This window comes from Scyliorhinus torazame, chromosome 6 (assembly GCF_047496885.1).
Source record: "Scyliorhinus torazame isolate Kashiwa2021f chromosome 6, sScyTor2.1, whole genome shotgun sequence".
Classification (NCBI taxonomy): Eukaryota; Metazoa; Chordata; class Chondrichthyes; order Carcharhiniformes; family Scyliorhinidae; genus Scyliorhinus; species Scyliorhinus torazame.
Window position 1 is genome coordinate 107,626,098 of NC_092712.1, and position 23,301 is coordinate 107,649,398.

The 23,301-nt window shown below is 45.5% G+C and overlaps 1 protein-coding gene across 1 annotated transcript in view; it reads right to left on the reverse strand.

The window, feature by feature from the left end:
• itga8 (integrin, alpha 8) overlaps positions 1-23,301 on the reverse strand; it is a 328,234-nt gene that overhangs the window by 134,465 nt on the left and 170,468 nt on the right. Inside the window, exons 19-22 of the mRNA XM_072508666.1 lie at positions 11,220-11,287; positions 10,833-10,980; positions 9,438-9,530; positions 2,024-2,103 (exon numbers count right to left, since the gene is read on the reverse strand). Coding sequence (XP_072364767.1) covers positions 2,024-2,103; positions 9,438-9,530; positions 10,833-10,980; positions 11,220-11,287 — 389 coding nt within the window. The remainder of the gene's footprint in view (positions 1-2,023; positions 2,104-9,437; positions 9,531-10,832; positions 10,981-11,219; positions 11,288-23,301) is intronic.

Sequence of the window (23,301 nt, forward strand, 5' to 3'; positions counted from 1 at the left end):
CAGCTGGTTCGAGCCCAGACTGTCCCTGCATCATCTGGCTCTGCCAGCCTGGTGGTCCCCATGGTCTGCACCATTGTGCCGACACCCTCGGCAATGCTCCTCAGTGACTGGGACATGCTTTGCAGTGCCGTGGCAATGCGACTGGGACAAGCTCCACAAAGCATCGGCCATTCCCATCTGAGAGCGGGACATATCCCGCAGAACCTCTTCAAGGTCAGCCTGGTAGTCGGTGACATTCCCTCGTGAGGCGGACATTCTGTCTAGAACTTCAGTCATGGCCATCACCGACTGCACTATGCCTTGGACACCTTCACTCATGGTGCTGACGTCGTGCACCAGGGTCCCCACTGCGGTCGTCACCCTAGCAGTGTTGGACTCGGAGCCACTCATTGCTGGCAACATCTCCTGCGCCAGGAGCCTCTGGGACTCCTCCAATCGACTATGGATCTGCAGGATTGTTGCTGACATTTCTCTCGGAATGCCCTGACCCCTCCCTATCATCTCCATCAGCTCTGGGATGACCTATTCTACAGGCTCAACATCATGCTGAGACCCAGTTGGTTCATGGGATCCAGCAGTCCTCCAAGTGCTGTCTCGCCTGGGGGTTCCTGCCTCCCCTGATGTACATCAGCAGCAGTGTGGTGCTCATCAGACTGTGTCCCAGAAGCTTGTCCACTAACATTTCACACCAAGGTGCGTGGGATTGTGAAGGAAGGATTGGGGGGATTGCAGGGAGAAGGGGGTGGAGGGAGGGCTGGGGATTTCATGAGAAATTGGGAATTGGACACTTGTGTGGGGGTGGAAAGGTCTCCGGGGAGGGGAGGTGGGAGTATGGCATTGCTGTCTACTCACTCATGGTGCCCAGTGTAGGTCGTTGACCTTTTTCCGGCACTGGATACCAGTCCTCCTGGTCACACTCTCAGCGCTCACAGCCACTGCCAACTCGTCCCAAGCAGCACTCCTGCCCTCTGGCTGACCCTCCACGACCCTTGGGGGAACAGGACAACCCTCCTGGCCTCCACTGCGTCTAGCAGCCTCCCCAGATCTGCATCCCCGAATCTTGGGGCCGGTCTTCTGGGCCCTACTGTTGTGAGCTGGCTGAGCAAGTGCTGCTTAACTGCTGCTCGACCTTATAGTGGGGGGGGGGGGCCTTATTAAGTGGACCAATTAATATTGAAGAGCGTTTCCGGCCTCGCTTAGCAACCTTTTGGAGAATTGCGCCCATGCTGTCATGAGTCATAATTTTAATTATAGAAAGAAATTGTTTTAAAGATATACAAACAATAACCAAATGAAATGTTTTGCCCAACCACAATACAGACCAGCCCCTTCAGGGCAGCAATCTTCAAGCATACCAACGGGCACAACAAGCTCCATCTCCAGTCACACTCACGTGGGGACTTGACTGGGGAAGAGAGGCAGGCAAGTGGAGAATCTGCCCCTGCACCCCCAAACCTCACCCCCAACATCGGTTGCATCCTATCTGGGCCAGTTCATAGCCACCTTTGCCACTGACATGCACCTTCAAAGTAAAGTTTTTAAATGAACAGACTGTTAAATTTGAGCTTGATAAGCACACTATCTGAAAATCGCTTATTGTCACAAGTAGGCTTCAAATGAAGTTACTGCGAAAAGCCCCTAGTCGCCACATTCCGGTGCCTGTTCGGGGAGGCTGGTCCGGGGATTGAACCGTGCTGCTGGCCTGCTTTGGTCTGCTTTAAAAGCCCTGTGCTATTTGCCTGTACCATTCACCTTCTCCCTCCCAATACCCAATGCTATTCTGGACAACAAGCCACTCTGCAACTGCTTGCAGCTCTCTGCAGATAGTTTGTTTGGTGTTCAACATCTTCATTGGCACACTCAATGGTATGCAAGAAGCAGTACATTACTCCACAAAGAGATCCCTTCAAACTGAATTGCGATAAATTAATTGATTTCAGCTAAGGTTATCTCGATGTGACCATTTTGTTGTTTTCTGGTTACTTGCTAACTCTGTGACCACCTGTGTTCATTTGAAACTTACCTTTTGATTTGCAGGCCAAAGCTGATGCTGGTATGTGCCGTCCCCAAACGTTGAACAGAAAAGCGTAGCCCCACAGACAGCTGACAGAAAAAAAGATCAAAGCATTAACCATGACCAGCTGTCGGAGTTACTGCATTGAATTCCTGCAGTGGAAAACAGTTATTGGCTATGGCACCAAAGAAACTAAATTCACAGCAATCTCACCTCAGTGAGCAATTATAATTCATGCTGATTACACAACTTATCAGTCCACTTGATATATCCCTGATGACGTTTTGCGTCTTTTTTCTGCTTCCTTTAACATTTTCGAGGTGATTATTCAACAAACAGATAAAAATAGGCTTGACCTCTAAAAAGACAGAATGAACTGGGCGGTCTGATATCCTACCCGTAAATCAAGCGTAATTCTTGGCATGCACAGGCAGACACAAGAGAATACATTTTATAAAGTTTAACACCAGGTGCAGAGGTCACTGGCAGCCTTGAGGATTAGCCATCCAGTATGGAAAATCTTCGTTGGCCAGCTGAATACTGTGCCCAAATTCTCAACACACATTCTTGATGGGCAGTGCTCTATATCTGCAGGGTGAACTTATAGAATCAACCTTTTTCTCACTTCATAGAGTTTGGAAGATTCTGCTGCACAGAAACAAGTCATTTGGTCCAATTACTTTATGTCAGGACTCACTGCCCTGCTCTCATGTCCAAATGTCCGTCCTTGGCCTGCTGCAAGGTCTCAGTGAAGCCCAGCGCAAACCGGAGGAACAGCACCTCAGCATCTGATTAGGCACATTACAACCTTCCGACTTAACATTGAGTTCAACAACTTCAGACTTTGAACGCTCTCCTCCATCTTCGCCCCAATTTAATTTCTATCATTTTATTTTCATTTCTTCCATCAATCTGTTTTTCCCTCACTATTGCCCCACTCCCCCCACCCAACCCCACCTGAGCCAAATGTTCCCCGTTCCTAGTTGCCTTTTGACACACTGCTTACCTTTATTCTGCCATTAACATTATAATCTCTTAATGTGCCACTATCAGCACTCTTCTCAGTCTTAGTAACTCCCATTTACATTCTCTTTAACTTTCTATCCGCGACATCTCTGTCAATCTTCACCTATCACTGCTTTGACAAAGCTTTGACAAAGAGCTTTGACAAAAAGTCATCTGGACTCGAGACGTTAGCTCTATTCTCTCCCTACAGATGCTGCCAGATCTGCTGAGATTTTCCAGAATTTTCTCTTTGGTTTCAGATTCCAGCATCCGCAGTAATTTGCTTTTATCCACTTATCACTGGCGGTCTATCCAGCCCCACTGCTCTACTCACCCACCCCGCACAACAGTATAAATCTGACCCTATTTCCAATTATCTCCAGCTTTGAGAGAGTTATCCAGACTCGAAACGTTAGCTCCCTTCCCCCTCCCCCTCCAGTTACATGTCTCACGCACAAGCGGAAATGTTTTCTTTACATCGACCATATCATTCTTTGATATCCTTTAAGAATCTCTATCAAATCGCCTTCTCTTTTCTAGAGTAATGTACCCCAATCTGTTCAATTTTAAGTATATCCTTTCAGTTCTGATATCATCCTTTTGTATATTTATTGCACTTTCTCCGGTGTCTCTATATCCCTTTTATAATCTGGACACTAAACTGTGAACAATACTCAAAGTTCGTCGAACTTCTACAAGTTTAACATAAGTCTCAGCTTTTTAATGCAATTCACCTAAAAATACTTTGTTTAATATAGTTACTACTCTTTGCTTTTCTAATTGTTTTTGATTTTTTTTCTCACCTCTGTATGTACACTTTTATCATGTTCTTTACTGCTTAGTTTTATTATGTGCCTGGTGTAATGTGTTTTTCTTTTGTTTCAAAATTACTCTAACTTCTTTAGTCGTGTTTGATTATTGACTTGTCTGTTCTTTTTTTTTAAATCAGGAAATATTTCCCCTGAACTCCACGAATCATCATTTTAAGTATATGTCGCTCCTGTTCTTTCTCTTTGTCAAAATGTTTGGCTGTTTTGGTTCATTCAATTTGAGTCTCGTTCCTCAAAATTAGCTTCTTCCCTCCCATGTACTATTTTGGTCTTTTTCTTATTTTTGGGTTTGGGTCTCTTTTTCAAAATTTATCATGTTGTGATTGCTATTGCCTATTTCCAGTACTTACTTCTCTGAAGAAGAGAGATGTTAACTCTGTTTCTCTCTCCACAAATGCTGCTAGATCTTCTGGGTTTTCCAGAATTTACTGTTTCTATACTTCATTCTCTTAATAATAATAATCTTTATTAGTGTAACAAGTAGGCTTCCATTAATACTGCAACACAGTTACTGTGAAAATCCCCTAGTCGCCACATTCCGACGCCTGTTCGGGTACACTGAGGGAGAATTCAGAATATCCAAGCATGTCTTTTGGGATTGTGGGAGGAAACCGGAGGGCCCGGGGAAACCCCATGTACACACGGGAAGAACTTGCAGACTCTGCATAGACACTGACCCAAGCCGGGAATCGAACCCAGGTCCCTGGCGCTGTGAAGCAACAATGCTAACCACTGTGCTACCATATCTCCTCTGGTTTGTTTCCAATAAGTTGATATCCAAAGCGTTCCTCTCTTGTTGAGCTTCTATTTACTGGGAAAGTCCTGAACACACTGGAAAAACTCTAATCCCTTTACCTCTTTCCCTACCTTGTCTTGCCAGTCTATGCTGGGGGTAGTTGAAATTGCTCATGATTGTTATTCTATAACCTCTACTAATTTCAGAGATTGCCTTTGTATCACTTTTCCACCTCCCTTCCTCCACTTTCCTTCACTAAACAAAAATACATTTTTTTTCACACATGACATTTCAATAGTAAACATTTGCACCACTGCAGGACAGAACCTTTTAGAGGTGACATGGGTCATGCCTGCCGGCTGGAAAGCAAGTCAGAGACCCGTGTTACCTCCTTTAGGGAAGATCTGCTGAACTAAGAGCCAATTGGTCATTTGAGAGGCCAGCTGTATGCCTTGCCCCGGGATTAGGACCTCGGGGGCGGAGGCCCCACCTGTCACGAGCTACCAGCCAATCAGAGCCTGGCAGTTCTTTGCTTAACAAGTTCACTGGAAAGGTAGTGGCTGCTTCCAGGGTGCTAACCAATAGAGGCCCACGATTGCAGAGCGTCCCATGTCAGAGGGAAGTAGTATTGGGAGGTGTTTTTGCAGGTGTGTGTTGTGGAGTTGGGGGGTCGCACATAGAGCAGGGGATGGCTCTCACGGGCCATCCCCTTTTCCAATTCCGGATCCCTTGATCAGGCACTGAGTATCCCTGGGAAACAACAAGCAAACTGCAAATGTTTACTTGTCGTGCTCCCGCATGGCGACAAGCCCATCTGCAACTGGATTAATACTGGCGGCACCAAGATGATGACATTAAATGGTCATCAATTGCCACTTAAGGGCTTCAATTGGTGACGGGACAGGAGGGCTGGCCACAGGTCTTGCTGCCCCGGACATCATTTTGGGGGAGGTGGGAAGGCAGCAGGGTACTCACCCCCACCGCCCTTCTGCCCTCCCTGCCTCCAACACACCACTAGAGAGGACAGAAGATTTTTGCCCAAAGAAGTACTGAATCATCAATAGCTAGGAACTGTGAAACAAAGAACAACATGCAGTGCATTAAATCAAATTTTAATATATGATACACTCTTCTCATAGAGGAGCTGAAGATACACATGGATTGTATGAGAGATCAAGTTCATTTGTCTAGCTGCTGAAACTATTTGAGGTGCTGGAGAGAGTGACTGTTGAAGTCTGGAAGCGATTTTAAGGCAGCCACTTCAATGAAGGGTTAAGATAATTTCATAAACTTTGAAAACAAAGCACTAGTTATTACCAGTGGTTTCAGCTTTTAACTCTGTATATGTTTCCAATGAAACATCACGCAAGGGCTGGTAAATTCCTGGGAGGTACTCCCACTCCCAGGGCATTGCTTTACCAGAAATGACATGGATACCCTGTTTATGTATGTAAGCACTATACTTCCTGCAAAGCCATGTTGGTGGAATCTACCAAACATAAAGTCCTGCTAAAGTTAGTTGTTGTGTTATGCTGCTTCGGATAACACAGGCTGCTACTTGATGCAGTCTTAACTAAAGGATGCTCCAGACTCTGAAATGAGTTCAACGTGTTTAACGAACTATTAGCACAGTTCTCAAATGAGTTCGACTCGCTGCTAATCTAACTGCAGTAACTCAGTCTAACTGTACCAGCTTGCTCTAAGGCACGTGCTGGGGTGTGATGCTGCTGATCAACCCTGTCTAACTCTCTAGATATCTGTCTGTGGAAAGAGGCATGGTGTGAGTGCCTCATCTCTTTTATAGTGCTTATGTCATGCCCACTTGTGGTGATGCCACCTCTGAGTGTCCTGACTGCCCATTGGTTGTATCCTATTCTGAGTGTTCATTGGTTGCATGTTTGCATTTCATGACATTAGTCATACTATTTGTCGGAAAAAAAGTAATTTTATGAATTTACCCTGCTGGTGTAGAGCTTTGCCTATTGAGAATGCATGTTGGAAATGTGAACATTGATCTCCAATTTCCTTTGAGCTGCTCCTGTTTATTGCACTTCCTGTGCCAAAATGGGGGCAGCTCTGAGGAAAGTTCCAGCCAAATTAATAGGTTCTTAAGGGAACAATGGTCGGACCACTGCAGGTCATTACAAATGTGAGCATGTTCACAATGAGACAGTATTGGCAAGGGCAATGTATTTAAGAGCTAATCCTCAGTTGATCACTCGGAGTTAACACACTGGTTTGATCTAATTGTACGAATGTTCATTAGTTAAAAAGTTCTCCCTGCTTTCATAAATCAGCCTCTCTGCTGTAGTGTTTGTAATTATATTTAGTTTCTAGTATGCATATATAAAAACCTGTGGCAAAATGCACAGGTTGTGTGCTCAGATATTGAAGTTTCGTCCAGTGCAGATGGTTTGTTAAAATATTCTCAGATTTTCAAACCTTCCACAGCCCACAATGTATATTATTACTGATCTGTGTGAACATTATACACTTGACTCAGAAAGTAATGTGAAGTTCAAGGGTCAGTGATTCATTTCCCCTCACTCGATCAAACAACTCAATCAGCCTTTGACCTACTTCTGCACTTACCAAGCGTTACAACACTGGACCACCAGCAGGTTCAAAAGGAGCATCAATTATTGTAAAACATAGCTATTAACTAAAAATAAGAGACAAGCATTACGCCAAACAACTTCACAAACAGGCTCATGCACTGAAACTTTCAGGCTGACAACTGTAATAATTTCATTTTGCAGATTCCCATTGGGGTTGCACCAGCTGTGGGAACAGGAAGTAACACACATTCACTGGGGACAAATTTTCCAATGGACCACTCCACCCGTGTCATCGGCACACAAGTGACACAACCTTCCGAGAGGTGACCTCCTAACTAGCCAACTCACATTCACCACCCTATTAAAGACTGTAGGCAGGTTTCCGATGCTGGAGGCCCCTTGGTGATGTGAGGCTGGCAGCCCCACCAGACAGGATAGGAGCTGCTAAGGCAGAAAGGCAAGTAGGAGGGCAGCCTTACATTTCTTCAGAATGGAGGGGAAACCCCTACGCAGGTTTTGGACACAGTTACATCCTTCCATCGCCATGGCTGCTCCAACAGTGGGAAACTACTGATGGCCATTGCAAAAAAGAATTGGCTGCCCACCTCCAACCCCATCCCCATCAGGCCAGGAAAATTCAGCCCATGGTTCCTATCACATAAATGTAATTGTAGTTGGATGCAGAACCATACACACAGTAAGCTATCCAGCCATACAGGTTGCAGCTCCAACAGCATCTTCGATATACCAAATGTAGTAACATTGGTTTGGATTTTTGCCCGACCTGCCAGGAGTGGGCGATTCAGAAACACGGATAGCCTCGATGTCAAGATTTTCCTGCACCCTGTGGAGTTCAACTAGTGTCACTAGTTCCCTGTCCAGAAATCACCTGCTTGACAAGCTAGCTGCCAGCCAGCAGTTGGACAGTCGGTGACTGGTCGGTTTGACAAATTTATTAAAGTCCTTTAAGGATTTAACGAGCAGGGTGGATAAAGAGAAACTAGTGGATTTCCAAAGGGCACTTTGGAAAGGGAGAACTGAAAAAGCAGAATATTATTTAAAGGAGAATGCTGTGGTACAGAGGGATCTTGATGTCTCCGTCTCTGGAGGTTACCATTGACCAGAAACTGAACTGGACTAGCATATAAATACTATGGCTATAAGAGCAGGTCAGAGGCTAGGAATCCTATGGTGAATAACTCATCTCCTGACCCCCTCAAAGCCTATCCTCCATCTACAAGGCACAAGTCAGGAGTGTGATGGAATACCCTCCACTTGCCTGGATGAGTGCAGCTCCAAGAACACTCAAAAGGCACAACACCATCCAGGACAAAGCAGCCCACTTGACTGGCACCCCTTCCACAAGCATTTGCTTCCTCCATTACTGACGAACAGTGGCAACTGTGTGTCCCACCTACAGGCTACACTGCAGGAACTCACCAGTCCTTAAGCAGCATCTTCCAAACCCACGACCACTACCATCGAGAAGGACACGAGCAGTAGATACCTGGGAACCCCACCACCTGGAGGTTTACCTCTAAGTCACTCACCACCCTGACTTGGAAATATATCACCATTCCTTCACTGTCGCTCGGTCAATATCCTGGAACTCTCTCTCTAAAAGCACTGTGAATGTACATGCATCTCATGGACTGAAGCGGTTCAAGAAGGCAGCTTACCACCATTTTCTCAAGGGCAATTAGGGATGGGCAATGGTCTAGCCAGTGATGCCTACACTCCTTGAATGAATTAAAAATAAATAAATAAATTGAACAACCCACCTGGCAGGAATACTGCCATCCCTACTTGGCCTACATGTGACTCCAAACTCACAGCAATAACTCAATATACTACCCTCTGAAATGGACAAGTGCGCCACTTAGTTCAAGAATAATTAGGGAAGGGCAACAAATGCTGGCATTGCCAGCAACACCCACATCTTCTAAAAGAAATATTTTTAAAAGAGCGCAATTATATGAAGAAGTGTTTGCCGAGCTTTTCCTTTGCTTGGGAACAGAGCTGCTGTGTGCTGATTTGTGACATCCAATTCAAATGATATAATCCATAGCATTAACTCTGAAGTTACACATTTTGAAAATATTTAAATATTTTCAGCATAGAAAACAATCTGATTATTTAAAATAATTGCAAAATCCAAATATTTTTTGTTAAATAACGAAGGGAATTGAATGATGGCTTTCTCCTTTTCTCAATATATGGACTTTGCACTATAAATTTCCATTGAGCCTAAAACAAAACTAAATTATACAATTCAAAAAAGTAACATTACTTACATTGGTCCCAGCTGTCATAGGATTTCCTAGGTCACAGACAACCATTTGAGTCGAATTGTCCACTTTATAGGCACAGCTTAGCTTACTCAGTGCCTGGGTACAAAAAACAAGGTAACATAAACCATAAGATTTTTGCACAAATGTTTGTCTGGGGTCAGTCTTGCAATTTAAATTTTGGAAGCTCTGGGCAATTTCACTTATCACATACAATGTAAATATTTTCCTCCTCCTCCATAAACTGTAAATGGAGAAAGATGGCTATATGGATAGCCTTAGTTCCCTGAGAGGGCCGGAGTTTGTGGGGCCAACGGTGGTCTCGCCCACCGGTCGGAGGACTGGCGGGAAACTCCCATAAATTACATGGGGGAGGCCCAATGGAATCAAGTGTCTTTCATTGGCTACTGTCAGGTCTCCCCTACAATTGAGGATATCTGTGGCAGAAATACTTCCTGCTGAGAGTTGATAGTTGATGACAGCACTGCACCCACAGGAGATGTACCATCATACAATCATTGTGGGACCCCAGCTAAAGGAACTCAGCGGAGAGATTGGGATCACATGGTGGGGGTCATGGGAAGGGGGAGCAGGGGGACGGCCAGAGACAAAGGCAGTGGGTGCCTTTCAGCAACACTCCCCTCCCCCCACTCATCCCACTGCCGAATACCCCGGTCAGACAGCGTTTGTTGGGCATCCTTCCCAGGGCACAGTAAAGTTGTGTGGCTCCCATTAAATCACTGAGAAACCATTGCATTTTTGTAGCCTCAGGGATAATGGGTGTCAATTGTTTCATCAATGAGCCTAATTGACATCTCACCACCACCAGCTGGGAATCCCGCATCAGCCCCTTCCATCCTCCCCGTTAATCGGGGAGGATTTTCCACCGCCAGGAGACTGACAGGAGCATCGCAACCTCAATGTCCTGTAGTATGATGCCAGTGGAAAATGCATAGCTGCATTATTGCATTATCAACACCTGTACTATATGTACCTGTTAAACTTTAGTTTGAAAAGGCCATGATATTCCAAATGCGATAAGTAATAGAAAGGCAAATCCCTGTCACATTGTAATGGCGGCATCATTGTTCTTGAAATTCAATTCCTGAATTTGGAACAATTCACAATTCTGTGAAGCACCTGCTCTTCAGTTCAATTTTACATTCTCCTTCATATTCCTATATGATCAATTACATGTACCCAATTCATTTTATGTTGCAAACCCATCAGTAACAATAGGAGAAATTCTTGGAAAAATGGTAACCAATGTTGCCCTCATAGCTGTCATCAACTTTGAGCTACTTTCAGGGTTTGTGCCTGAAGAAATCAATTTAGAATTATTGTTTGACAATCACAAACCACAGCTACCAAGACTAATCAGACACTCTTTAGTTCTATTACCTCATTGTTGCGTACAACACCAATATAATCTGCTTCGGGTGGGATTATGACACTGAGTTCTGCTTCATATGCTCCTTCCCCTTCATTCCTTCCGTTAACGATTAAAGTGAGCGGGTTTTCATCTCCAAATATTAGCTGCTGTCTATCACTGAAACACAAAAAGGTGAAGCATCAATGCATTGTAATCTTTATCCGCCCCCCATCAAACTGATAGGATGCTATCAATCATGAATAAACTGCAAAGCTGTTCAAGATATCATTGCTTTGGTCTCTTACTGACAATAAAAATGATCACAATTCGGCCATGATGAACCACAAATTTGACTGTAAAGCTTACATGCTGATAAACTTTAGCGAGATGTATTACATACACAATCTTCAACTTACGGGGTAGCTGAAAGTTTCAGGGCCGGGATGCACACATTGTCCTTTCCACAATCCAGCAGAATGTGTGCCTGTGTGAGAAGAGAAAAGGTCACAAAGTCTGGCATTTAATTTAAAAGTTTTGTATTAGTTGTGAGATGTATAAGAAACATTATAATGCTGTAAGTAAGAACCTAGAAATACTGTATAAATTGTTTTCTCACCCTCTTCAAGAGTCAGACCCAACTTCTTGCTGGAGTTAGGCTCTCTGATCATTGCCACAGTACAGGCCACGGAAATTACTTAAACATGTGCTAGTTGGCTAAATGCCAACAATGAGAACAAATACATCTAAAATAGTGTACCAGACTATCTATAATTCAATGCACTAACATTCACTCATGTAATTTTCCTGACTTCATATAATCTCACTGTGTCTCCACAGTATCTTTTACTCATCTGCCATAATGATACACTGCAATTAGCTGGACAAGGTAACACAAGAAAGTTCCATTCTATAAAAGATGCAGTCCTTGTTAGAAATGCCAGGGGGAACTGACCTTACTACTAGCACACAACTTCTCAAACTTCGGCATAAATCAATCTTTCTCTCCCCCAGAGCTTGGTTTTCCCAAGTAAGAAAGATCTCACCTGCCTAAATGAGCAATGGGGAGAAGTTTGGACATGAATGTTGATGATCTCTATTTGCAGCGGTATACAGGGAAACCAAAAAGGCCCAGAGAGAAAACCCACATACTGTTCAGATTCGGCAATAGCTAGATCCTATAAATTTCGCTCACAGTGAGTAGAGGAACATTGGGAGGACTGCAGCCTAAAAGGCACACTTTGACTCATGTTCTGGTCATGTTCCAGAATCCAAATATCAGGATAGCGATTCAGGGAGGCCACTGGACCAAGAGCAGTTTATTTGCTAGAGCCACAAAATCCACCATGGGAAGCAATATAAACACGGTTCTCAAATTTGGCCGCAAGGATGGGTGTCCGTATACTTTGGCAAAGTACACCAACTTCCACAACAAACTGGAAAATCCATCATTTGAGGAATGCATGCCAATCTGAATAGGTGATGTATAGCCTGTGCCTGTAAACAGGAAAATGCATGGATCTTCCAGGGTCTACTTCTGGAGAGTTGCTCAGTGCAATGACACCCTAGGGTGTCTCTTTCCTCCCACAAAAGAGGGACTAATCAGCAAAACAAGAGCCATGGAAGGAAGTAGCAACTTTTTGTTATATTGCATCGTATACTTTGTGGTTGTAAATTCTTCTGTTCTCTGAGCATGTTGACGTATTTCTGCTATTAATAAAACTAGCAGAAACTCTTTATTTGGATCATTTTTATCCCACAGTAAAAATTCTAATTTAAAAATGTAATTAAAGCAGTTTCAGTGAAACATGCCTCCAATAGCTAATCTTCATATTATCCATGTACGATATTATTAAAAAAACATATAAACTTTTAATTTAGTTCACATTAGAAATATTTCGTTCCTCACAAAAAGCAATTTATATTGTCTATCCACACATGCAGCAGAACCTTGCTGACATAGAAAATCATTTTGGATCAGGGCTAATTCTGGATCTTTGCCCTTCTGGGGCGAAATTCTCCCCAAACGGCGCGATGTCCGCCGACTGGCGCCCAAAACGCCATCTTTGGGGGCCGAGCCCCAACATTGAGGGGCTAGGCCAACGCTGGAGGGATTTCCGCCCCGCCAGCTGGCGGAAACGGCCTTTGTTGCCCCGCCAGCTGGCGCGGAAATAACATATCGGGGCGGCGCATGCGCGGGAGCGTCAGCGGCCGCTGACAGTTTCCCGCGCATGCGCAGTGGAGGGAGTCTCTTCCGCCTCCGCCATGGTGGCGGAAGGGAAAGAGTGCCCCCACGGCACAGGCCCGCCCGCGGACCGGTGGGCCCCGATCGCGGGCCAGGCCCCCGTGGGGGCACCCCCTGGGGTCAGATCGCCCCGCGCCCCCCCCAGGACTCCGGAGCCCGCCCACGCCGCCTTGTCCCGCCGGTAAGAAAGGTACTTTAATTTACGGCGGCGGGACAGGCAATTTATCGGCGGGACTTCGGCCCGTTCGGGCCGGAGAATCGAGCGGGGGGGGCCCGCCAACCGGCGCGGCCCGATTCCCGCCCCCGCCGAATATCCTGTACCGGAGACTTCGGCAACCGGCGGGGGCGGGACTCACGGCAGCCCCCGGCGATTCTACAACCCGGCGGGGATTCGGAGAATGACGCCCATGATGTCTGACGCTCACACATGCCGCTTCCACATTCGCCATCTGGGTAGAGATGGTGAGTGGGTAGGGGAATTGGGAGCTGGACATTGGGCAACCCATTTAAAGGGTGTCTGGCGAACTGAACCGTTGCTGCATGCAGAGTGCCTATTCACAAATAAATATGACAGAGAGAGGACCAGAATGAAGGGCCAGTGTGGAAAGGCAATCCCAAAACTCAATGAGGTCTCCCTTCAGATGTTGGAGGCAGTGAGCACCTACAAGAATATATTGTTTATAGAAAACAGGATGAGGAGGCCAGAAGCAATGACAAAGCAAGCGTGGCGGAGATGGTGCAGGGGAGTGTCCAGCTGCAATGTAATAAGTAGAACCTGGATTCAATGTCAGAAGCATTTCAAAGACCTCTTGAGATTTAGGATGGTGATTGGCATGAATTCCTGAGGTAGCACGTGTGAAGATTTGGTCAGTGCAGCTACCTTCTGAAGTGCTATGTCTCTGTGATAAGAAATAGGAACAGGAGTAGGCCATTCAGCCCTTCGAGCCTGCTCCACCATTTATTAACATCATGGCTGATCTAACACTCAGTCCACTTTCCTGCCTTATCTCCGGAAACCTTAATTCCCCTACTGATTAAAAACCTATCGGTCTCAGCCTTGAACAAGTTCAAGGACTCAGACTCCACAGCTTCCTAGGGTAAAGAATTCCAGAGATTCACCACTCTTTGAGACAAGAAACTCTTCCTCAAATCCATCTTAAATAAGCACACCCTTAATATGCGACTATGTTCTCTGGTCCTACACTTTCCCATGAGTGGAAACATCCTCTTAACATTTACCCTGTCCAACCTCCCTAGAATCTTATATGTTTCAATCATGTCACCTCTCATTCTCCTGAACTCCAAGGAGTACAGACCCATCCTGTTTAATCTTTCCTCATATGGTAGTCGCTCCATGCCTGGGATCATCCTAGTAAACGTCCTCTATAATGCCTCCAATGATAATATATATTTCCTTAAATAAGGGGACTAAAACTGTACACAGTATTCTAAATATGGCCTCATTAGTACCTTGTACAGTTGCAACAACACATCTTCACTTTTATACACCAGCCCCCTTGAAATAAAAACCATCATTCCATTTGCCGTCCCATTACCGTCTACACATATATGCTAGCTTTCTGGGTTTCATGAACAAGGATCGCCAAGTCCCTTTGTGTTACAGTTTCTGCAGTCTCTCTCTATTTAAATAATAATCCACCTTCTCATTTTTTCTTCCAAAATAAACAATCTCACATTTCCCCATTGAATTCCATTTGCAGATTTTCTGCCAACCCACTTAACCTGTCAATATCTCGCTGTAAGCTATTTATGTTCTCCTTACAACCTTCCTTCCCTCCCACTTTTGTCTCATCCGCAAAATTGGCCACAGTGCATTCTGTTCCTTCCTCTCAACCATTAGTAGATATTGTGTCATGCAAGGGAGATATTAGGAAATAAGACCCCAATGTGGCAAGCAATTTAGGGGTTAAACAGACGGAGGGGAAAAAAAACCTGCTAACACAGAGTCAGAGGTTATGCCCATCGCTGACCGAGTTACATTGTCCCAGTCAGACTTAGACACGTTAGTGGGAATACACAGCATGCCCCTTCGGGACACTCCTGTCTGACCAGTTATTAGCCCATTACAAGTCTGATGCCCTCTTAGTCTGTCAATGGGAGGTTAGTGGCATATCAATAGCATGGCTCTGTTCTTTTGTATAAATGGGAGTGGGCAATCAAATTGCCAAGAAAATGCTGATGGGTTCAAGACTGGAAACCCCAGCAGAGAACCTTTATTTGAGGCACTGTACGGAGGAGAGAGAGAGAGAGAAGGAATGCTGGTTTGAACAGTCACAAGGCTTTGGAAATTGACCAAGAAGGTCATGAAAGTTGCCACAGAGGCAGGCTTTGGAAAAAGGGTACAGAACGAATGTCCTTACCAGAAGAAAAATTGCTTTGTAAATGCAAGTATTGCTTTTGTCTGCCTGTGAAAGTGGCATGAGAGCTGTATATTTTGTTACCGTGTTGTTTAATGGGAACTAGTGTGTTAAGGTTAAAAAAAAGCATGTGATCTGTTATTGTTAGGGTTGAAGTTTAAAAGTTTAAATATTGTTTTCTTTTAATAAAGTTTGTTTATAAAATAACCATGTCCTATTTCTTATATTATCGCTCCTGGAACGAATCAATATTTCTGCATTGCCTTCACACTTCAAAAAGTTGTGCTCTGATTCAGCCTCTTAGCTACTTTTGAGAGCTGACCAGTCGCCCAGAACAACTGTGAAGAGCTGCGGTCCCTGTGGCACTCCACTGATTACTGCCTTCCAACCTGAGAAAGACCCCCTTATCACTACTCACTGCTTCCTGTTAGTTAGCCAATCCTCTATCCATGCCAGAGTATTGCCTCTCACATCATGAGTTCCTATCTTACAAAGTAGCCTTGTGTGTGGCACTTTATCAAATTCCTTTTGAAAATCTAAATATAAAAGATATACTGGTTCTCCTCTATCTACTATGGCTGATACTTCCTCAAAGAACAGCAGCAAATTTGTCAGACATGATTTCCCCTTCGTGAAACTATCAGTTTATGACTGTCTAACTGCACTGCTATTCTCTCATTAATAATCGACTCTAACATTTTTCCAATAATTAAAGACTTACTGGCCTTAATTTCCTGCATTTTACCTCCTTCCCTTTTTGAACAAGGATACCACACTGGCAGTTTTTCAGTCCTTTGGCACAATTCCAGAATCCAAGGATTTTTGGAAAATGGCACAATCTCTGTAGCTACCAATACTGAGACTTGTGCAATCCAAGACTAAAGGAAGCACTCACATGACGGCCACTCATGGAAGATTTGGGAATGGTACATGACATAAATGACACACAGTCTTCTCAAGTGCAGATGTGAACCCATCCATTACTGACAGGCCTGTTCTTCATTTTGCAGTAAAAGAGAGCACACCATGCCTGCGAGAGAGAGCACACCAGGGGTGCAGTATCATCTATCATCTCAATCCTCATGCTGATGGAAGAGGCCTTGATGTTAGATAATGTCTCAGCAGGTCATGTAATAGGTGGGGGCAAAATGGGAGTTCACCAGAGAGGCAAAGAAAACATAATGGGCTGGTTTCTTCTGCCCCGCCCGCTGCAAGAGCAACACGGGCGAGAGGCGGACAACGGAGATTTCCATTGACCTCAAGTGGGATTCTCCGATCGCCGGGCGAATGCGGCTGGAAAATCCCGCCCAATGTCTGAACCATGGACACTGAGGGAAAAGCTTGCTCACCTATACTTTTTTGTATCCAGACATTCATGTTTGTAAGGTAGCTAGAACTGTGCACAAAAACAACAACAGAAGTACAACATTTATTACCTTATGTCTTCTCTGAACCACAAGGCCAATGGGGAGGAAGTGCAGGAGGAGGCTTTGGAGGGGGAAGGGGACAGGAGTCAAGAACGCCCTTCACCACCACAGATACAGCACCCCAGTGGGTATTTGGTTGCCTGTAGAATGGTTGGCTGAGCAGCACAATGCATGTGAGCAGGTGATTGAAGTCAGTGAAGACTTCAGGCAGTCCCTATCAAGAGGTGGAGAACAGTACCAGCCATGTTCAGCTGAGAGGAGATGCTGAGGTGCAAGGTCATGCACAAAACAGGTGGTTGTGAAACAGCAATGGGAGATGTGTGGACATCCGGCAGGGTTCCCTGAAGCAACACGCATCCTCAGGCCAAAGATGGAGGAGTCCATCCATATCATGAGAGCTGCCATCTCTCAGACCTACGAGTGCATGAATATCTCTGTTGGAAGTGTGGACATCCTGGTGGAGGTTCATGTGCAGCAGGTCTTCGAGTGGATGTAGGAGCACAGAGGTGGGCTTCACAAGGTGATTACAATGCTCAGCAGCATTGATTGTTCTGTTGCAGTAATGGCAGACAGAAGCTGCTTAGCAGCCCAGTGCACATTGGAGAGAAGGGCAGAGAGGAGCATGCCACCTCACTGTGGGGACATCCTCAATGCACCACACAGTCATCAGCTGCCCATCCCCCCTTGACAAAGACACATGCTCAGCTTCCTCTGCCTCATGGCTGATGCTGTCCCTGCAGGAATGTAGCTGGGATAGACAGTAGTGGGCAGTGGTCATTGGATCTCTTTCAAAAGGGCAGGAACAAGAGCAGGCTGCCTCAGCCATAGAGTGAGCACCATGCAGAAGCTAAAATTGCAGTAGCAATTTTACGTGTCTCAACTGGGTGAATTTATGGCTGAATCTGTAAAACCTACAAACTTAATCTGAATGAAGGATCACAGTGTTTACCTAATAAGTGCCAAGTGGTTCATTATTTTGCTTTGGGACAAAGTCTGAATGTGGGATGGATGATAACTGTGTGGAAGATAGCATCAAAGGTAACGCATCTCCTGGAGGATTGTTGGCAGCATCCTGTCTCTGATCTCTAACAGGCTGGATAGGAACACTGCAATACAGTATGGTATTTTCTCATGTGGATCTAGAATGGATGAGTGAGTCCTGTGCATTGCTCCCATCTGCTGATGCCTCAGTGGCACCATATTGTGGACTGGCCGTCTCGATTGGTCATCCTTTTCCTCTGCCACTTTCTCTGAGTGTGCACGGTGTTTCTGGCCTTCGTGTGGCTGCAGTTCTTCTATTCTCCTCTCTGCATGTTCTGCAATGCATGGCACACCACCACAATACTCTTGAATGGCCATTTGGAGGGCTCCCGCAGACTGAGCAACACGCCAGAAACACAACTTCAGAACAATGGAATGCCCAATGTTGTCCTGACAGAGACATGACAGTGGTTGCTGTATTTTTCCACATTTGATTTGTGATCCACACTGCTGTTGTGAGCCAGGCCTTCAGTCAATATTCCATCTCACCAGGATCCACCGATGGAGGCTCTGTGTTGGTGTGAAGAGTTGAAGCACTGAAGCCTGCCTCCGAATGATAACTGCAAGGGAATCATGCACACACTTGTGTTATGGGCCAGGGTTTAGAGAACCCCAAAGTGTATCATAGAGTTCACCTGACCCACAACCTTTAGTAGATTGTGGTATGGGGAGCACACGGCCCACTCTACAGGTGTGGTACAGCAGAAATGGAAAAGTATTCTTTTAAGCAAAACAATGTTTATTCTATGAACTCAAGTTAACCTTTTTGAAACATACAGTGAATATCTTAGCAGCCATTACTTCAAATAGAACCCCCAAAGAATACAACACTAAGTAATCCTTTAAGCTTTCCTTTTTAACATCCATAAGACTTAAAACACCTTTTACCAGAAGCACATCTGGTTAAAGTCACTACTGTTATTAGTTTTAAATCACCAGGATCTTTACAATCTTTAGATTACAGCGAGAGATTCATACACCTTCTGGCTGTGACTGCAGCTATTCATCTCTGAAAACGAAACTAAAACACACCCTGCAGCCTGCTCAAAAACAAAAGTAAAAAGCTAACAGACAGCCCAGCTCCACCCACTCTCTGACATCACTGCAATAGTAAACACTCATTTCTTAAAGGTACTCTCACTACAGATATTTATATACTCACCCATTTATAAACACCCATTTCTTAAAGGTACTCTCACATGACACTTGCATGAATCTTTTGCTGTGGTTGCAAATCAGCTGCATGTTGAGGGAGTGGGGGCCCTTCTTTATAAATTCAGCGCCCCCCCTCCCCACCTGGACCAACAGCATCTTAATGGCTACATGGGTGTAGTATACCACACCCTGCACCTGAGAGAATCCTGCCATTGAAATCAATCTTTCGGCCCTCTATTCCTGACTGGGAATAGTCAATTTTGCCCGATGCACTCACACACTGAGTGTCTATTACCTTAATTATGTAGCTATGGGTGGCCAATTGTGAAATTCTGCAAATGCCTGCAGCCAATGCCTGGAAGGAATCAGAAGTATAGGAATTGATGGTGAACATGACCTTCATTGCAACAGACACTGGATATCCATTCCCTCCTTGGGACCTGAGAACCATGTCCAAAAGTGTGCAGATGTCCACAGCTGCCAGTCATGAGAGGCACAGTCTTCTGTATTATAGCTACTCCAATAAACTAAAAAAGACTGAAGGCTGGCCCTCTGACTGGGGGAGTGGGGGGTGGGGGGGGCGCATCTTCTTCTGCCTCATGCCTCTCAACCAACTGCTCTGCTGCCCATTGCTAAACGTGCTCCTTTTCTGTGATCTACCAGATTACTGAACAAATCCAGGTTTATCCTTTAAAGCAGTGGCTTGCACAGCTGAAATAATTCCCACTAGACCCAAGGGGACTACCTGATTGACCTCCCCATGGGGCTCGAGGAATCCGAGCTCCCTGCTGAGGAAGTCTACCAGCGGAGCACATTCAATCAGACAGTTAAAAGCTAGCCAGGATTGGAAACAGCATCTGCGGATTGTCTCGGCTGAGACTGTGTACTGCTCACCGCTTTACGGCCTTGCTTTTATTTAACAGAATAAAACTATGTGTTTAAGCCTTCTCGGGACTCCGCTGAATATTATAACCGCCAGTTGACTTGGAAGATTATGCTGACGCAAGATACTGCAAATTATCACCCTCGACACTTGTTCGATTAGCCATCTTTGATCGACCATTCCTCAATGTCAGGTCTCTGACTATGCAAGGAACCATCCCTGCTGTTCTCCGACTTTATAGCGCTGACTGGATACCTATTGCTGAAAATGGTGGCTTCTCGTAGTGAAGCTCCCTCAGCTGACTTTCCGAGAGGCTGGCATAGTATGGTGCCTGTGGACCATTTACATGAACTCAGAAACCATGTTAGGGAACTGGAGATTGAGCTGGATGAACTCCGGATCATTCGGGAGGCAGAGGTGGTCAGAGATAGAAGCTTCAGGGATGTAGTATCTCCGAAGAATAAAGATAGATGGGTGACGGTGAGAGGGGCTGGGAGGAAGCAGTCAGTACAGGGATCCCCTGTGGTCGTTCCCCTTAGTCACAAGTATACCGCTTTGGATACTGTTGGGGGGGGGGGGGGGGGGGGGGACTTACCAGGGGTAAGCCATGGGGTACAGGTCTCTGGCACAGAGTCTGTCCCTGTTGCTCAGAAGGGAAGGGGGAGAGGAGTAGAGCATTAGTCATTGGAGACTCTATAGTCAGGGGCACAGATAGGAGATTCTGTGGGAACGAGAGAGACTCGCGGTTGGTGTGTTGCCTCCCAGGTGCCAGGGTCCGCGATGCCTCGGATCGTGTTTTCGGGGTCCTTAAGGGGAGGGGGAGCAGCCCCAAGTCGTGGTCCACATAGGTACCAACGACATAGGTAGGAAAGGGGATAGGGATGTAAGGCAGGAATTCAGGTAGCTAGGGTGGAAACTTAGATCGAGGACAGGGTTATTATCTCTGGGTTGTTACCCGTGCCACGTGCTAGTGAGACAAGGAATAGGGAGAGAGGGCAGTTGAACACGTGGCTACAGGGATGGTGCAGGAGGGAGGGTTTCAGATTCCTGGATAATTGGGGCTCATTTTGGAGTAGGTGGGACCTCTACAAATGGGATGGCCTACACCTAGACCAGAGGGGTACCAATATCCTGGGGGAAAATTTGCTAATGCTCTTTGGGAGGGTTCAGCAGGAGATTGGGAACCTGAATTGTAGCTCCAGTATAATGGAGGTTGAGAGTAGTGAGGTCATGAGCAAGGTTTCAAAGTTGCAGGACTGTACCGCCAGGCAGGAAGGTGGTTTAAAGTGTGTCTACTTCAATGCCAGGAGCATCCTGAAGATAAGGTGGGTGAACTTGCGGCATGGGTTGGTACCTGGGACTTCGATGTTGTGGCCATTTCGGAGACATGGATAGAGCAGAGACAATAATGGTTGTTGCAGGTGCTGGTGTTTAGATATTTCAGTAAGCTCAGGGAAGGTGGTAAAAGAGGGGGAGGGGTGGCATTGTTAGTCAAGGACAGTATTACGGTGGCAGAAAGGACGTTTGATGAGGACTCGTCTACTGAGGTAGTATCGGCTGAGGTTAGAAACAGGAAAGGAGAGGTCACCCTGTTAGGGGTTTTCTATAGGCCTCCGAAAAGTTCCAGAGATGTAGAGGAAAGGATTGCAAAGATGATTCTGGATAGGAGCGAAAGTAACAGGGTAGTTGTTATGGGGGACTTTAACTTTCCAAATATTGACTGGAGATGCTATAGTTCGAGTACTTTAGATGGGTCCGTTTTTGTCCAATGTCTGCAGGAGGGTTTCCTGACACAGTATGTAGATAGGCCAATGAGAGGCGAAGCCATATTGGATTTGGTACTGGGTAATGAACCAGGACAGGTATTAGATTTGGAGGTAGGTGAACACTTTGGTGATAGTGACCACAATTCGATTACATTTACTTTAGTGATGGAAAGGGATAGGTATATACCGCAGGGCAAGAGTTATATCTGGGGGAAAGGCAATTATGATACGATGAGGCAAGACTTAGGATGCATCGGATGGAGCGGAAAACTGCAGGGGATGGGCACAATGGAAATGTGGAGCTTGTTCAAGGAACAGCTACTGCGTGTCTTTGATAAGTGTGTACCTGTCAGGCAGGGAGGAAGTGGTCGAGCGAGGGAACCGTGGTTTACTAAAGCAGTCAAAACACTTGTCAAGAGGAAGAAGGTGTCTTGTATAAAGATGAGACGTGAAGGTTCAGTTAGGGCGCTCGAGAGTTACAAGTTAGTGCGGAAGGACCTAAAGAGAGAGCTAAGAAGAGCTAGGAGGGGACATGAGAAGTCTTTGGCAGGTAGGATCAAGGATAACCCTAAAGCTTTCTATAGATATGTCAGGAATAAAAGAATGACTAGGGTAAGAGTAGGGCCAGTCAATGACAGTAGTGGGAAGTTGTGCTTGGAGTCCGAGGAGATAGGAGAGGTGCTAAATGAATATTTTTCGTCAGTATTCACACAGGAAAAAGACAATGTTGTCGAGGAGAATAGTGAGATACAGGCTACTAGACAAGAAGGGCTTGAGGTTCATAAGGAGGAGGTGTTAGCAATTCTGGAAAGTGTGAAAATTGATAAGTCCCCTGGGCCGGATGGGATTTATCCTAGGATTCTCTGGGAAGCTAGGGAGGAGATTGCTGAGCCTTTGGCTTTGATCTTTAAGTCATCTTTGTATACGGGAATAGTGCCAGAAGACTGGAGAATAGCAAATGTTGTCCCCTTGTTCAAGAAGGGGAGTAGAGACAACCCCGGTAACTATAGACCAGTGAGCCTTACTTCTGTTGTGGGCAAAGTCTTGGAAAGGTTTATAAGAGATAGGATGTATAATCATCTGGAAAGGAATCATTTGATTAGAGATAGTCAACACGGTTTTGTGAAGGGTAGGTCGTGCCTCACAAACCTTATTGAGTTCTTTGAGAAGGTGACCAAACAGGTGGATGAGGGTAAAGCAGTTGATGTGGTGTATTTGGATTTCAGTAAAGCGTTTGATAAGGTTCCCCACGGTAGGCTACTGAAGAAAATACGGAGGCATGGGATTCAGGGTGATTTAGCAGTTTGGATCAGAAATTGGCTCGCTGGAAGAAGACAAAGGGTGGTGGTTGATGGGAAATGTTCAGCCTGGAGTCCAGTTACTAGTGGTGTACCACAAGGATCTGTTTTGGGCCACTGCTGTTTGTCATTTTTATAAATGACCTGGAGGAGGGCGTAGAAGGTGAGTAAATTTCCAGATGACACTAAAGTCGGTGGAGTTGTGGACAGTGCGGAAGGATGTTACAAGTTACAGAGGGACATAGACAAGCTGCAGCGCTGGGCTGAGAGGTGGAAAATGGAGTTAAATGCAGAGAAGTGTGAGGTGA